The following is a 16091-nucleotide window of genomic DNA, read 5'->3' as shown; positions in this document are numbered from 1 at the left end:
ATTCTATAGCCTGCAGATGTAACTTGATGAGCCTTACCCAGTGGCATTTTGGTGTATGTTTTGTAAAAGTTTCACTTAATTTTTCAAGCCATTAGTTTGTAACAGAAGAGTATGCTTCCGATATTGATCGAGATCGAGGGAGTTGGAGAGCTATAAGCTCTCCGTTCGCATGCATGATAGAGTGATAATATCATGACCATATCTCTTGAAGGTATACTGACAAATGGATTATGTGCCATAACACAAAGATGATAAGTATGTAGGAATTATGACGAGTTCTGATGCCTTGCTTGTTTGTTTTTAAAATTCCGAATAATGAGTCTTATTATTACGCTATAGCTTTGTTGTACTGTTTTTGCATAAAGGGACTTCATGCCAAAGCATGTTGGAATTGACCCAAGTCCTTTCACTATTCGCAAACCAGAAGAAACCGGCAAATCCATGCTGAGGTAAAGAGCTGGTAACTAGCTTTAGTTGTTTCTATTCTTTTAACTATACAAAACATTTTGTACTAACTGCAATCATTAATTTTAACCAAGAATGTATATCTTGGCGGATATGCCCAAGTAAATTAAAACCTAATACAGAAGCAAGATACTGCAGGTGCTGGTGATTACAGGTCTGGCATCATCGATGGAGATATAAACAGATGTTGCAGAACACAAAACGTGATTCCCTTATGTTCAGGTTGTTTATTCTGTCTACTCTTTGTACAGTTCCTTTCCTCTGGTTTCTGTTCCCTCTCTGCAGCTTCCCCTAATATTCACTGCTACCACCTTCATAATTGCGAATTTGTGATTAGGCTCTTGGAGAAAGTATTGACTCCACCTCCAAGATTGGATACAGTACTGTATGACCTGCTTAATATATCAAGTGACAGTAAAACAATACCGGTGCTCTTCCAAAAACATTTACATGAAGATGAGTTTACTTCCATAAGAGTGCTTCACCTAATGCTGCCATTGTCTCCCATAATCTCCCATAGAATAAGAAACTAAACGTAGATATTATGAAATTGAAGAATCTAATTGCCATTTATTACAACTAACTATTACGCACAGATTACATTCCTTGGGTGTATGTGTCTGGGGTGACTGAAGAGCTATCTTCCAGCAGTGGAATGCTTCAGGTGATCTGAGATACAATGGAGTTGGTGAACTATAAATTGTCAGGTCACATGCTGTAGTACAGTGATGGTATTATGAAGATATACTGACTTACTGACTGAGACATAACAACAAATATCAAACGTCAAAGCAGGAGATTATATTTTACCGATCCTAACAGGAAAATGCTGAATAATCAATTTATCTTCTCTAACTTGTACAGTTAATGCAGAAAGCTGAATCTGTTGAAGTTCATTTTGACAAAACTCGACAAAATAGATTTGTTGGAAAGCTGTGTGAAATTCTAGCTTGGATATCAAAAATGCAATTAACATTCAAAGTTGGAAACAAAAATACTATTTCAAATCAATGTGGCGTATTAGTGCATAAGAATTCTCAATATTGTTACAGTTGTTGCAAAGTGCACCAATTACTCAACGGGGGGGGATATGATAACTTGAGTAAACGTGAAGAATAAAAGAAGATAGCCTGCATTTATAAAATACCTTGTATCCTAAAGTTCTTTATAACTGATTAAGCACTGTTGATATGATGGGAAGTCAGAGCTAAAATACTGACCTGTATTTTCTCTTCACAGATGCTGGCAGACAAATCCTGAGTAGTTTTAGCATTTTGTTCTACTTCAGATTCCCAGCATCTGCTATATTTAGTTTTGTTTTCGAAGTGTGCCCTTTGTTGTCGTTCATTGTTAGGTATTACTTATTTGCTAGCACTATTACCTCTATGCCAAAATGAAAGTTACAGAGATCCATAGGCTACTATCTCATAGACAGTTAACTTGTTTAACCTGAAGGTCACCATACCTCAGGTGAGGTTGAAAAGATGGGGACTTCACGGTGAGCTCAGCTGATAACTGGAATTCTTTTGGCACCATTCTGCATTGCGAGCCAGCCAACTGTTCTAGAAGATTTGAGAAATTTAAACACCAATCTCGATTGACATTCCAGTGGTATACTGAGGAAGCCTTGCACTGGCAGGAGGCCTCTTAATGGATGATATATTAAGCCAAGACCCTATCAGCTTTTATTTTTATTGCAGGGAAAAGATCCCACAGCCACGTTTTGAAGAAGTGCAAGCAGTTATCCCAATGTCCTTACCAATATTTATCTCTCGATCAGCGCTATGAAAGCTGTCTTGCTCTCATGCTAATATTTCTTACCTAGCCCTGCTAAGGAGCCAACATTCCTGAGGGTGGGTTTGCTAGTCTGTTGGCAGAGGAACGTCAAACAAATTTGATTGAATTATTTGAGGAGTGACCCGGTGTGTAGACTAGGGTAGTGCAGTTGATGTAATTTATTTCAAATTCAGCAAAAACTTTGACAGGGTCTCTTGAGGGAGACTAATGAAGACAATAAAAGCATGTTGGATCCAGGATACTTTAACAAGTTGGATTCATAATTGGCTTACTGGTAGGAGACAGAGGGTGGTGGTAGGAAGCTGTTGATGTGACTAGAGACTAGTGTCCAGGGATCAGTGCTGGGACCCTTATTGTTTGTGAGATGTATAAACAATATAGGAGGAAGTGGGGATGGTGGTTGATGGATAAGTAAGTGACACCAACGTTAACCGGGTGGTTGATCGTGAAGCAGAAGATATTGAGGCACAGGAGGATATTAATGAATCAACCGGATGGCGAATGAGTGGCAGATGGAATTTGACCCTGATGAGTGTGAGATGATATGGTTTTGAAACAGTATCAAGAAAATTAATGGCAAGTTCTAAACCGATTAGTTAACAAAATTAAAGTGCATACGATTGGAGGTAATATGCTAGAATGGCCTGAAAATTGGCCAAAAGGCAGAAAGCTGAGTCGGAATAAATGGATTATTCTCAAGTTGACAGGCTGTAACTTTTGAGGACCGATGAAGATCAATGCTTGGGCCTCAACTGTTGATAATCTATATCAGTGATTTAGATCTGAGGCTGTTTGTCACATTTCCAAATTTGTGGATGATGCAGTACCTAGTGAGGAATGAAATTTGTGAACAGGGTGTAAGGAGGCTTCATGGGATTTAGGCAGATTGAGTAAGTGGGCAAGAAAATGGCAGATGGACTATCATGTGGATAAGCATGAGGATCACACTTTGGTAGGAAGAACAATCATGTAGGGTATTTCATAAATCTTGAGAGATTGAAAATTATTGATGTCCAATTGGGCTTAAGTGTCCTTGTTCATAAATCGCTGAAAGCTATAGCATGCAGGTGCAGCAAGCAATTTAGAACACAAATGGTATGTTAGCCTTAATTAAAGGATTTGAGTGCAGGAGCAAAGAAGTCTTACGTGAATTGTAAGCACCATTATGTGCAAGTTTGCCATTTCACACACCAGTTTGTTCTCATGCTAATATTGCTGTTTTCAGCATGCTGCAGTGCTCCAGCAAAGCCCAATGCAAGCTATTATGTTGTACTATCACAGAAATCCATAGCATCTACAGAAAGAGATATTGAGTCTGATATAACTGTCCAAAAGCTTATCTCCACAGATTTTACCAGACTTACTGAGTTTCTCCAGCGTTTTCTGTGTTTGTCTCAGATTTCCAGCATCTGTATTATTTAGCTTTTATACTGTTAGACTTCATGAATTTAGACGGTTCCCTCATCTACTTTTGCAGTAGCTATTATAAGATTTATTCTGGACGTTAGTTTGAATAGACCATAAGACATAGGAGCAGAAATTAGGCCATTCGGCCCATGGAGTCTGCTCCACCATTCAATCATGGCTGATAAATTCCTCAACCCCATTCTTCCCGTAACCCTTGATCCCCTTGATAATCAATAACCTATCTATCTCAGTCTTAAATGTACTCGATGAATACTATGTGTATACAATGAATAAATAGCTATTATTTATGATGAAAACTGTGAAATGCCAATTCTGTTAACAAATTGAAATATTTGTATTTCAGAGTAGATGTCAATATTTATTTTATGTTGATTCTTCACATATACAGTACTTATTTTCTCAGCTGTGATATAGAGTAGAATACTTACCACCTACCAATGTAGTCTGTGTTCAAATCAGATTTACTCTTGTGAAATATATCTAATATACTTTATTGTTCAGTAATAAAAGTAACAAGGAAGAAGCTGTATTGCAACGTAAAACAGTAGCAAGTGCCCCACCACCACCATCCGAGGAGGTTGTTTCTAGTAGTTCGGAGGATGATTCAGGAACCGACAAAGAGGAAGAAGGCCCTGTATCTCAGCGGTCAACACCAGTGAAAATTACAGAGTTTGGAGACAAAATTCCTGAGGTAATAAATTGACTTTATGCAATTAAAATATGTTTCATTATGCCACAAATTTAAATAATGTTGTTTCAAAGCTCCTTTGAAGTAAGATGCCTTTTTTTGGAAGGAAAACAGGAAGGGCAAGCATTCTTCAATAGCTGCTGCACACCTGCATCCAATTGCATTGACAGCAGCGTTTCATCCAACCACCTTATTGCCTTTGGATTAAGGAATGATCTTAAAGTCACTATAAAGGAGAAAGGAAATAAAGTGAAAATATTCAAGATGGAAGAGGGTGGCTAAAATCACCTAGTTCTTTTTACTGCTTACCAGCTTAACTTTCAAAGGATAATTTTTGTCACGAATGTAGAGAACGCTTGTGACCAACTGAGAAACCCTTTGGTGTGGTGATGCAAATGGCATTCTTAAATATAAACGCTAATTATCTTCAGTGGTGAAAATCCCATGTCCTTTGTAACTTGGTAGAGTCAAAGCTGGGAAAGTATTGTAATTGGTCAGCAACAGTCAAGTAATTTCCTTTTTATCTATAATAGAGCTACATAGCAGTAGTCCGAGGTGAAAGTAGGTTTCGTATCCACTAAATCTGTAAGGTAGGAAATTGACATTTTTGGCCATAATATTTGGCTAAACTTCATTCGGTAACTGTTTGTCAGTTAGCTGTTAGTGCTTTCCTTTCAAGATTCAAGCTCAGTAAATATACATTGTTTAAAAGAAAAAGCGGATTCTGCTTATGAAAACTTCGTAATTGTGGTATGTGTTCAGGAATTTCTTGCCACTCACTGTTACTGGCTTGACCTTCAGGTTTTACAATAGAATCAAAATTAATGAAGTATTATGACAGTATTATATTTGAAGTATTTTCATGGTCATACTTCATTAAACAATTACCTGTAGATTATGGAGCAGAATAGACTACAACTTAACTGATGATGCAAAAAAAATCACTTTGAAGTGTTATGGTTTGTGATCTGGTGTTTGCTTCCAAACAGTACAAAAAGCAAAGCGATTCGTATGAAAATACAACATGTGATCCTACTTGATGTTAGTATGTGTTTAGTTGTTGTTTATTTAGATAATAGATTAAGCACATTACTTTGGTATAAGATAATTTATTCTTATCAAAATGGCAGAGCAACTCCATCATTTTACCTTCAATGATAAAAGTAGTAAATTCTGAAGCTGACCATTTTATCACTATCTTGGATGAAGAGCTGGAAACATTTTTATTAAATAAATTCTGTGTGATGATAATAATTAGGAAACCAATTAGTTATCTTAGAAACTGCAGCATTCCATTTGAACAAAAGATTTTGTGTATTGCAGTGAAATATTTCAGGCATATACAAATCTACTGAGTAACAAAAAGTAGGATGTATGGGTAATGCTCAAAAGAGAGACATATTGCTGAAGCTTTTCATTTTACATTCATCAGGACAAATGCAACACTGCCAAATTTCAAACAATCACAAAATGCTGTACAACAGGAGAGAAAGGTGCCAATTGGTTGGCAAGCACTTTTTCCGCCTCAGCCGCACAGCTGCACTTGTACAGCTACTTCGTGTTTTACACACGGCCGTTGACGTTGGTATGTCGATCCTGTCATTGACTTCTGCTTCTGGAAGCAATTGGGCAAAAACTTGGCAGTGGAATACAATGTGGGGAAAAAGTGAGGTCATATACTTTGGCAGGAACAGTAGAAGACCTGAATATTATTTAAATGAAGAAAGTCAGTAGAAATCTACACAAAAAGATTTGCAAGGCCTTTGTGCATAAATCACTTAAAGCTAGCATCCAAGCTCTGTGTCATAGGAAAGGTAAATAGAATGTTGGTCTTTACTTGGAAGGGCATGGAGTATAAAAGTGGGGATGTCTTGGTAAAACTATGCAAAGCTCTGGACAGATGGAACACTGTGTATAGTTTTGGCCTCCTTTATCTAAGGAAAAATATACTAGCATTGGAGGCAGTCTAGATAAGTTTCACTCCGTTGATCCAGAGTAAGGAGGGAGTGTCTTGTGCGTAGAGATCAAAAAGCTTAGGCCTATACTCATTGGAGTTCAGAAGAATGAGAGGCGATCTTATTGAAACATACAAGATTCTTAGGGGGACGTGGCAAAGTAGATGCAGAAAGGTTGTTTCCTCATGTGGGAGAGTCTAGAACCAGAGGGCATAATATCAAAGTAAAGTATTGCCCATATATGGCACAGATAAGGAGAAATTTCTTCTGAGGGTGTGAATTTGTGGAATTCTTTCGCACAGTCTTGAATTCACTTAATGACCGAGCCCTCCTGCCAGATTTTTTTTAAGACAGATTTTTAACCAGCAAGGGAATTGGGTGTTGTGGGGAAATACAGGGATGTAGAGTTGGGGATGATCAGATCAACCATGATCTCATTGAATGGCAGAGCAGGTTTGATTGGCTGAATGGAACAGAAATAGGCCAATGCCTTATGGTCAGTTGGATGATAACATTTTAATTGCTGTCTCTGATCCTGCCTCTACTTTTTAATAAATATTCTGCAAACTCCAATTAAGATTCCCTAGTATAGGTGATAGGCTGTTGAACAATTCCTGCCTGCTTCCCTGTGATGTAATGCCTCCGTTTTTTCTGTTTTGGAATGCTTTTTTAACTAGCAGCTGGAAACAGACAGTAGCATCTAGCCCGCTCCTGATCTCACTGATTCTCAGGGTAATGTCCCACTCTAACATTTAAGTTCTTCTCCTGGTCTTGCTGATTCTAAGTTGAAAGTTTGCTTTCTTGCCCCACTCCTGGACTGGTTGATTTTCCTAAACTACGAGAAGTACTAGATTAATAACCTAGAGAAAACAAAATGAAATTCTAATTACATCAATGTAGGTATGGGATTAGAATAGATTAGAATTAGATTTTAAAATCAAAGGGCATGTATAAATTGAAGTGACCATGCTGCTGCTTTCTAATCCTTTTAGGGAGGGAAAACTGCCCTCCTTATCTGGTCTGGATTATAGTCTGACACATGTCCCATTCTAATGTTGTGGTCTCTTACCTGTCTCATATGAAACCTCTACTCCTGGTTCAAAAAGAATGTCCACAATCACTTCTTCAGGAAATCTAGGGATCAGCAATGTAGAACCAATCTTGGCAGTAACGTTCTTGTCCTGAGAACAAATAAAAATAAAAATTTGCGAGTCTCGTTCGAATATTTAAATCTCTTTTTTATAGTTTGTTTCGGTTCACAACACAGTATTTTTATGCTTTACGGTCAGAAGTATTCATATAATATGTTAATGTGGAACAAGTACTGAAATGAGTTACTGTGAGAACAAATATTAAAGCTCATCTCTACTACTTGGTGTTGCACATACTTGTAATGTGTTTGCATTTATAACTTGTAATTAGTGTTATTCCTATGAGTTATTTAGCATGTCACTGATGATATGAATACAGTTGGTACTGTGGGAGATGGAATCCCCATCTTTGTACATAACAACGAAATCTGCTGTTCCATTTTAATTCTTGCCTTATGTGCATTGAGAACAGGATTATTACGAAGATACTATCACACTCTGCAGTGCTTGTAACTGTAGCTCTAACCATAATCCCATTTCAGCTTTGGCTTAATTCTTAGGATTTTTGTAATCTTGAATAGCTTTAAACCTTTTAGTTTGCAAGATTAAAAAAATGTAACTTCGATGTTTTCAAAGTAACTAACATTAGAGCCCTGCTGCTAATTGCAATTACTTCATTTTTGCCATTATATTGAAAGTGTTAACAAATCTGGGCTGCCCTTCATTTAATAAGTAAATTGTATGGTTATTTAGGAGAAGTTCTAGGCTGTTTATGGAAGGGAGTCGATGAAAAAATCCAGAGCACGAATAAGTTTTAAAGCTATCAGTATGAAACAGTTTTAAAATCTGGAATGCACAGGAGACCAGAATTGGAAGAGAGAATATGTCTCAGCAGCTTGTCAAGCTGAAGGAAGTTAGTGGTAGAGAGGCCATGCAGGGTCATTGAGTCATATAGCACAGAAACTCGTTCATGCTGACCAGACATCCCGATCTGTCATAGTCCCATTTCCAGCATTTGGCCCATATCCCTCTTAAACCCTTTCTATTCATAAATCCATCCAGATGCCTTTTAAATGTTGGAATTGTACCCGCCTCCACCATTTCCCCTGGCAGCTTGTTCCATACACTCATCACCCTCTGCATGAAAAAGTTACCCCTCGGAGCCTTTTAAATCTTTCCCCTCTCTTAAACTTATGCCCTCTAGTTTTTGACTGCCCCATTCTCAGAAAAAGATGTTGCCTATTCACCCTATTCATTTCCCTCATGATTTTATAAGCATCTATAAAGTTGCCCCTCAGCCTCCGATGCTCCAGGGAGAAAAGCCCCAACCCATTCAGCCTCCTCCTATAACTCAAACCCTCCAGTCCCGGCAACATCCTTGTAAATCTTTTCTGCAACCTCTCAGGTTTAACATCATTCTTCCTATACGAGGCGACCAGAATTGTACGCAGTATTCTAAAAGTGACCTCACCAATGTCCTGTACAGTCACAACATAATGTCATAACTCCTATACTCAGTGTTCTGACCAGTGAAGGCATGCACACAAAATGCCACTTTCATCACCTTACCTCGAGCATCTCCTCTTCTGTAATATGCACTACTTTCAAGATGTCACTGTTTATACCCCCCAGGTTCCCTAGCTTCCATGCCCCTCTCCACAGTAAATACTGATGCAAAATATTCATTTAGTATCTCACCAATCTCCTGTGGTTCCACACACAGATGGCCACATTGATTTTTAAGGGGCCCTGTTCTCTCCCTAGTTACTCTTTTGCCCTTAATGTAGTTATGGAATCTCTTTGGATTCACCTTTAACTCTATTTGCCAAAGCTACCTCATGAACCCTTTTTTCTCCATCTGACTTCCACGTATATTCCTACTGCCCTTGTACTCCTCTAGGGATTCACTTGATCCCATCTGTCTATATCTGACATTTGCTGCCTCCTTTTTCTTGACCGGAGCCTCAATTTCTCCAGTCAACCATTATTCCCTACATGTACCTGCCTTGCCATTCACACTAACAGGAACATACTGTCTCTGAACTCTAGTGATCTCATTTATAAAGGCCTCCCTCTTCTCAACTGTCCCTTTACCTGCGTATAGCCTCCTCCAGTCAACGTTTGAAAGTTCCTGTTTCATATATCATCAAAATTGGCCTACTCCAATTCAGAACTTTAACTTTTTGATCAGTTTCATCCTTTTCCATAAATTTAATTTTAAAATTAATAGAATTATAATCATTTGCCCCAAAGTGCTCTCTCACTGACACCTCAGTCACTTGCCCTGCCTTATTTCCCATCAGAAGTTCACGTGTTGCTCCTTCTCTATTAGGTACATCCACATATTGAATAAGGAAGTTTTCTTGTACAAACTTAACAAATTCCTCCCCATCCAAGCCCTTAACACTATGACAGCTCCAATCTATGTTTGGAAAGTTAAAATCCCCTACCATTACAAACCTATTATTCTTACAGATATCTGAGATCTCCTTGCATATTTGCTTCTCAATTTCTCGCTGACTGTTGTTGGGGGGACTGTAAGACCATCCCAATGAGGCGATCATCCAGAACAAATGAAAAAGAAAATATTTAACTTAAAGGAGTTGCCTTTTCAGGTGGTGGTGCTAGTTAACAAGCACAGAAGCAATGATGGATGAATTAAATCTGTAGCCAGATAGGTAATGGGGGCAACGTATGAATGAGCTGGCATTTGTGGATTTTGATTTTTGATTTGAATTGATTTGATTTATTGTTATCACAGGCAGATCATACTATACAAGTGCATCAGGCTAACAGAACAGAGTACAAGATACAATGTTACAGCTGCCAAGAAAGTGTCCAAATGCACGTATATATCTATAATATTTCCTGAAGAAGGGGCCCAACCTGAAACATCAACTTTCCTGCTCCTCTGATGGTGCCTGGCCTACTGTGTTCCTCCAGCTCCACACTGTGTTATCTTTGACTCCAGCATCTGCAGTTCTTACTATCTCACATATTTATCTATTCCTGTATTTTGAGATCAATTTGTGTTTGAGAGAATGAGTTTTTGTTTTTGACAGTCGTTTTCTTCAAAACTTTGTTCCATTATAATTTTGAAAGATAATTAAGCCAAAAGTTAATTGTTGCATAATAAAGATTCTAATATTTAGTCAGGTACTCTTGGGCTATTACATGCTGAGAAAAATTTGTGACATTAATGTTGGATTAATGTTTTGTTGTTTGGCGATTTTCAGGACTGCAGCCAATCTCCAAGAGAGGTGTATATGAATCCCTCTGGGCTTCTATCAGAAGATGATCTTCTAATATACAAAAGGTAAGATAAAATATGGAACAAATATCTTGAATATAAGCTACAATGTAATTGACCCACTTCTTCAAATAAATTGAATCATTTAAACATTACCTGAACACCATATTAAATAGATTTGTTTTAACTGAATTTACTTGTCTGTTTCAGTGATTTGCGTATTTTATTTTGTCATGAGCATTTTATGACTCCGTACTGTGCAATGTATAAATTATGCGTGTTTTTGTTTTATTTGGCTGAGAAGTACATGGATTTTAAGTCAATAGATCAGTTCAGTACTTGAATAAATTACTGAATTCTAGCATGGAAATAGTAGTTTCAAAATTTATCGATATTTTTCAGTGCTTCCTCATCCTCATTCCCTTTAACATAGGTGTGTCACAGAAAAGGGCGTTATTTTATTTCCGTTCTCATTGTTTCAAAATAAGGGAAAGCTTTTAACTCAGGTATAGGAAATTAAGGTCATCAAACCTGTTTCCTAAGATTCACCTCACTATCTTCTTAGCACATCCCTCAATCTCTTTTCTCTAAAGAAACACATTAAGCATTTTTGAACATCAGTTCTGAAGAAGTCATGCCAGACTCCAAACATTAACTCTATTTCTTTCCACCAATGCAGCTAGAACTGCTGAATTTTTCCAGCATTCTGTGTTTGTTTCAGATTTCCAGTGTCTGCAGTATCTTGATTTTATTCAAGATATATCTATGTGGATTGAACTATCATAGTTCTCCATGGGCTCTAATCATAGTAATAATCCAAACTGAGAATGCTAAAGGGAAACTGAAATGATACCAAAAATCATGCTGCAAACTTGTACCTTTCTCACATTTCAAGTGACAATTAACCTGGTTTTATTATTTTTAATAATGCAAGGTTGATTGATTTGGACTGAATGCATACATTAATTCATTCAATATTTTGCTTGCCAGCTATCTTTACTGCAACTAAATAAGTTCATGTAATTTATCTATCTACACTTAGAATCCTTCCCAGACTTGCATGTTGTACTGTTGTGAAGCATTTAAGAGAATGGGTTTGCTTCTAAAGTTATAGGCAGTAGCACTTATTTGGTAAAATTGTTAAAAGAGAATAGTTATCACTAATCCCATTTGTAGCAATCCAGAAAGAATATAATTTAAATCTTTTGTAAGTAAAGTGCAGAAGTGGGAAAAAAAAGTTGTTAGGAAGTTGAGAGTACCAGTTGCAAAGGATTTTGTTGATGGCTGCTCAAAACTTTTGCATCAAACGGTGCAACCATTTTCTAATGAGATGGGTATAAGCAATTAAATGAACAGTATTTGATTTTGTAATCCATTGGATTTTTAGTTTTAAAAATGTATCCAAAAAGGATAAGCTGTCTTCCGACTCTAGTTGAAACAATGTTTAATAATGCCGTGCTTTACAACAGATTTGTTTATTTGGGTCAAAACCAGCATAAAGTTGACATATGCAGCCAACAAAGCAATGCAAAGCAACTAAACAACATGATGACCATCATGTAAGTATCAAACAATGACTACACTTGTTTTTATGCATGGCTTAAAGTAATTTTTCACACAGCTTTTGTATAAACCTGGAAGTATGCTCACTAACACTCACTACAGCCGTCATCCTTAGACCCCAATATGATTCTGCCCTTTAAGTCTCTAAGCACAAAACTGAAAGCGTTTCACAAGTCAATTAATCCAGCAACCCACAGTTCAATAGTTACTATTTAATTTCGACATTTAGCAATTGAAGCAAGAAATTTTGATACTAAACTTTTTGTTTTGATTGGGTGCCATGTGCATAAATGTTATCTGTTTAATTTCATACCTGAAGGACATTACCCTTCCACCTCCACAATGCAGTATTCCCTCACTTAGTGGATTGGAGTGATGGGTTTAATTACCTGAAGTATGGGAGTGTTGTTTGAACTCAAATCACAAGAGGAATTCATTGTTAATGGTACTTATTGCAACATGGTTTGAATGCATGCCTGTTTTAAGATTTTGGTATTTATGTACAAACTATTTGGTAAATTAAGCATAATTTCATGCATCTTGATATTGCAGATAACATAACACTTTGTCATTAAACACTTACAGTCTATTATCTTTGCACAATCTGCTATTATAGTAAGAAAATGACGAAAGTTACACAGAAATATTCTATAGGGTTAGATTTTGAAAGGTTAGTTATTCTAAAATGCTGATAATTAAGAGCATTCCTATTCTGTAAATCTATGTTAAGCCTTTTCAACCTTGATTCCAATTTATACAAGGTTTACATAATCTAGCTTTATCAATGTAAATTGAAGCAGATTCTCAATTAATTATTTATTATACTGCCAGGTTGTCCATATTTATGCTCAATTTCGCAATCTGTTGCAGAGCTTCCACATGCAACTTTGAAATTGCCTTCTGAACATAACATCACTCTCAAAATGTATGTAAAATCATATTAATTTATGGACTCAAGAAATAGCTTGAACACCAGCTTTTCAACTCTCAGACATGGCTTTGAATCCAACCTTGATTGATTTGAAGATGTTATACAGCTTAATGTGAATTTAGTTTTGAAAAGTCCAGATTTTTTTTCCGACTTCCCTCATACCCAAGACTTGTGATTTTATGCCTAGGCTTGCTATTCTTCTGTGAACTGCTTCCATTGAGCCACCAGAACTGGACACACTACTCCAGATTTGGCCTGTTCAAAGCACAGCACGGAATTTTCCAATTGCAATCCATTGTTTTGCCTATATAGATTCCCATGTTATTGGATCTGTTGATCACTAGTGTTATAATCCCTGTGGAGATCAACAACAGAATAGAATTGTACTTCCCAAATGGTAGAAAGTGATAAAAAGAGAAATCTTGTCTAATACTTTTACTGTCATAATCAAGCCAAATTCAGCAGAAACAATGCAAATTAATGAGCAAATTCCATTCAGTACAAAATTATAAATTACTTTTTAAACAGCTGATATGATATAGATTTCAAAGATTTCTCAGGTAGTGCCTTCAGAATACATGATAACCACTGAGTCTCATTTAATTTTATTCTTCATCAATAGGGTGTCAGTCCCCTTATTTTTATAGGACTTAAGCTCACAGCCTTGTCTGGCAGTTCTTAACCTGCCTGAGTTCAACAGGTGCAATAACCATCAAAAGCATACGTTTCCAGATCCTTTACAGCTCTGCTCCTGGAATGTCTCTAGAATCAACCTTTTTTTGATCTTCTCCAGTTGTGTCACAACTTTCCACCATAGCTGTCTTTCTCTCACAGCTTCTCCATTGCCACACTAGAGGGGGTTCTGCTATAATGCAATAGTTGCATTCCTGTGCAACATCATGTTATAGAAAATCGCAGTATAGAAATAACAGGGCCTACGGAAAAAGCGGGGTTAGGGACAAACCACTAAAACAATAATCCAAAATCGCTCAAAAATCACTCAAAAGGCCTAACACAAAGGATAGCACAGTTTGAATAAATGTCTTATCCATATCTAATAATGAAATAAAAGTAAATTGAACACCTCATCTTGAAAAAATATGAAGATGGCTTAATGAAGGAGGTTTTGAGGTTGCTCTGTTGTTAATGCAGGGGCTGAGGGTGGTGGTGATGGTCATCATTATCATCGCCATCTTCGGGTGCAGTTGTGGTTGCGGGGTTAGGGCGGAAATTAATTAATGCAGAAGTGGATGGCTGTGATTCATTGTCTTCTAACTGTTTCTTTATGATTGGCTTAAAAGAGACATCCAGTTTTTGCTGCTTTGCCCTTTTTCTTTTTTCATGAAGAAGCTGTTCATAGGTTGCCAAATAAGATCTTATTCCACAAACTGCTACCCTGCTGTATTCTGCATTGTAACTGTTGTCCTCTAGGAGGTGCAACTGCTTCTCAGTTTCCATAAGGATAGAATACAAAATAGAGTGGAAAGTTCTCATGGTGCTGCATCCTGGACCACCTCATCTTCATTTCTAGCTTCCACTTCTCCCTCCAACGACAAGTTGTTGTAGATCAGCTGTAGAGAGGTCTTCACAGTGGGACTCGAGCAGCTCTTCAACATCCTCTCTCTCCACTTCTTCAAATCCCACTTGCTTTGCAAGATCAAAACAATGTTCTTTGATTCTTGGGAGCTCCCCTGACAGACCAAAGGTTTTAAAATCTTGAAAAAAATTTGGGAGGAGATTCTGCCAAACTACATTCAAGCTGTCCTGACTGATATCACCCCAGGCCTCCACGATAATGTCAATGGCATTTTTGATGTTAAAGCTGTTACAAGATTGAAGAACACTGTCCTTATCCCCCTCAGTGGCTGCAATCAGCCACTTAATGTGCGCCTTAAGTAATAAGCTTTGACAAGCTGCTATTGCACCCTGACCCATAGGCAGAAGGAGAGAGGTTGTGTTTGGGTGTAGAAATAGCTCTTTGATGTTTTCAGAAAGCTCACCAATGGTGGGAGGATGGCTTGGCGCATTATCCAGGATGAGGAGAATCTTGAAATTCAATTTTTTTTTTCCTGCAATGCTTTCTAAAAATATCTTCTAAAAATATCATCAATAAGGGCACCATTTGCATCGAGTTATAGCCAACATAAGTTTGCATTTTAGAAATAGCGTTCCCTAATTCGTCTGTCGCGTTATAGCCAATTCGCATTGCCAGAACATGCGTTATAGCAGAGACCCTTGTATTCTGCTTCTGCTGTTAAAACTGAACCTCTAGATAACTCTCTAGATAAAATATAACTTCTCATCATGGTGTTTTCTTTGCCAATCAATTTCTGTTTATCTAGCATCTTAAGCCAACAGGCTGATTCTTCAGAAGTCTGATATCACTGCTGGGAATTTTAATCAAAAGCACTTCCCAGATCCTGGACTTGGTATCTGTTTCATTTGGAAAACTGTCCTAGAAAAACAGGCCTTTAAATTGTAGTCAATGCAGACAACAGTTTATAAATTGTAGATTTCACCATACTGCTCTGCATTATTGGGAAATAATGTTTTCTAAGATTCCTAACACCTCTCTTGTTTTTATATTTAACTATTCAACATCATTCATGGGAAGCATGTACTCGTTGTAATTTTATGTGCAGTACTTTACATCAGACTGTATTAATTGTTATCTCAGTTTTCCTCCCACATTTATTTTATCTAACAAACAATCTGACCTGTCCCTCTGATTTTAGTTCCCTGCTAGGTTTGGTACTAGCATAAATCTGACCAGTATGCTTCCTCAACCCTGACATAAATCCCCTGAGATAGTAGGAACTGCAGATGCTGGAGAATCCGAGACAACAAGGTGCAGGGCTGGATGAACACAGCAGGCCAAGCAGCATCACAGGAGCAGAAAGGCTGACGTTTCGGGCCTAGACCC

General features: G+C 37.5%; 1 protein-coding gene across 5 annotated transcripts in view; it reads left to right on the top strand.

Moving 5' to 3' along the window:
- The window catches only part of fig4a (FIG4 phosphoinositide 5-phosphatase a), a 106931-nt gene that overhangs the window by 85179 nt on the left and 5661 nt on the right, over positions 1–16091 (top strand). For all 5 annotated transcript variants that reach the window (XM_048596818.1, XM_048596822.1, XM_048596821.1 and 2 more), the window contains 4 exons: positions 366–449; positions 4192–4381; positions 10661–10740; positions 12144–12233. In XM_048596818.1, coding sequence (XP_048452775.1) covers positions 366–449; positions 4192–4381; positions 10661–10740; positions 12144–12233 — 444 coding nt within the window. The remainder of the gene's footprint in view (positions 1–365; positions 450–4191; positions 4382–10660; positions 10741–12143; positions 12234–16091) is intronic.

The sequence above is a fragment of the Rhincodon typus genome, chromosome 5 (assembly GCF_021869965.1).
Source record: "Rhincodon typus isolate 14 chromosome 5, sRhiTyp1.1, whole genome shotgun sequence".
Taxonomy (NCBI): domain Eukaryota; kingdom Metazoa; phylum Chordata; class Chondrichthyes; order Orectolobiformes; family Rhincodontidae; genus Rhincodon; species Rhincodon typus.
Note: the sequence above shows the minus strand (reverse complement) of the source record. Positions and strands in the feature narration are given on the sequence as shown.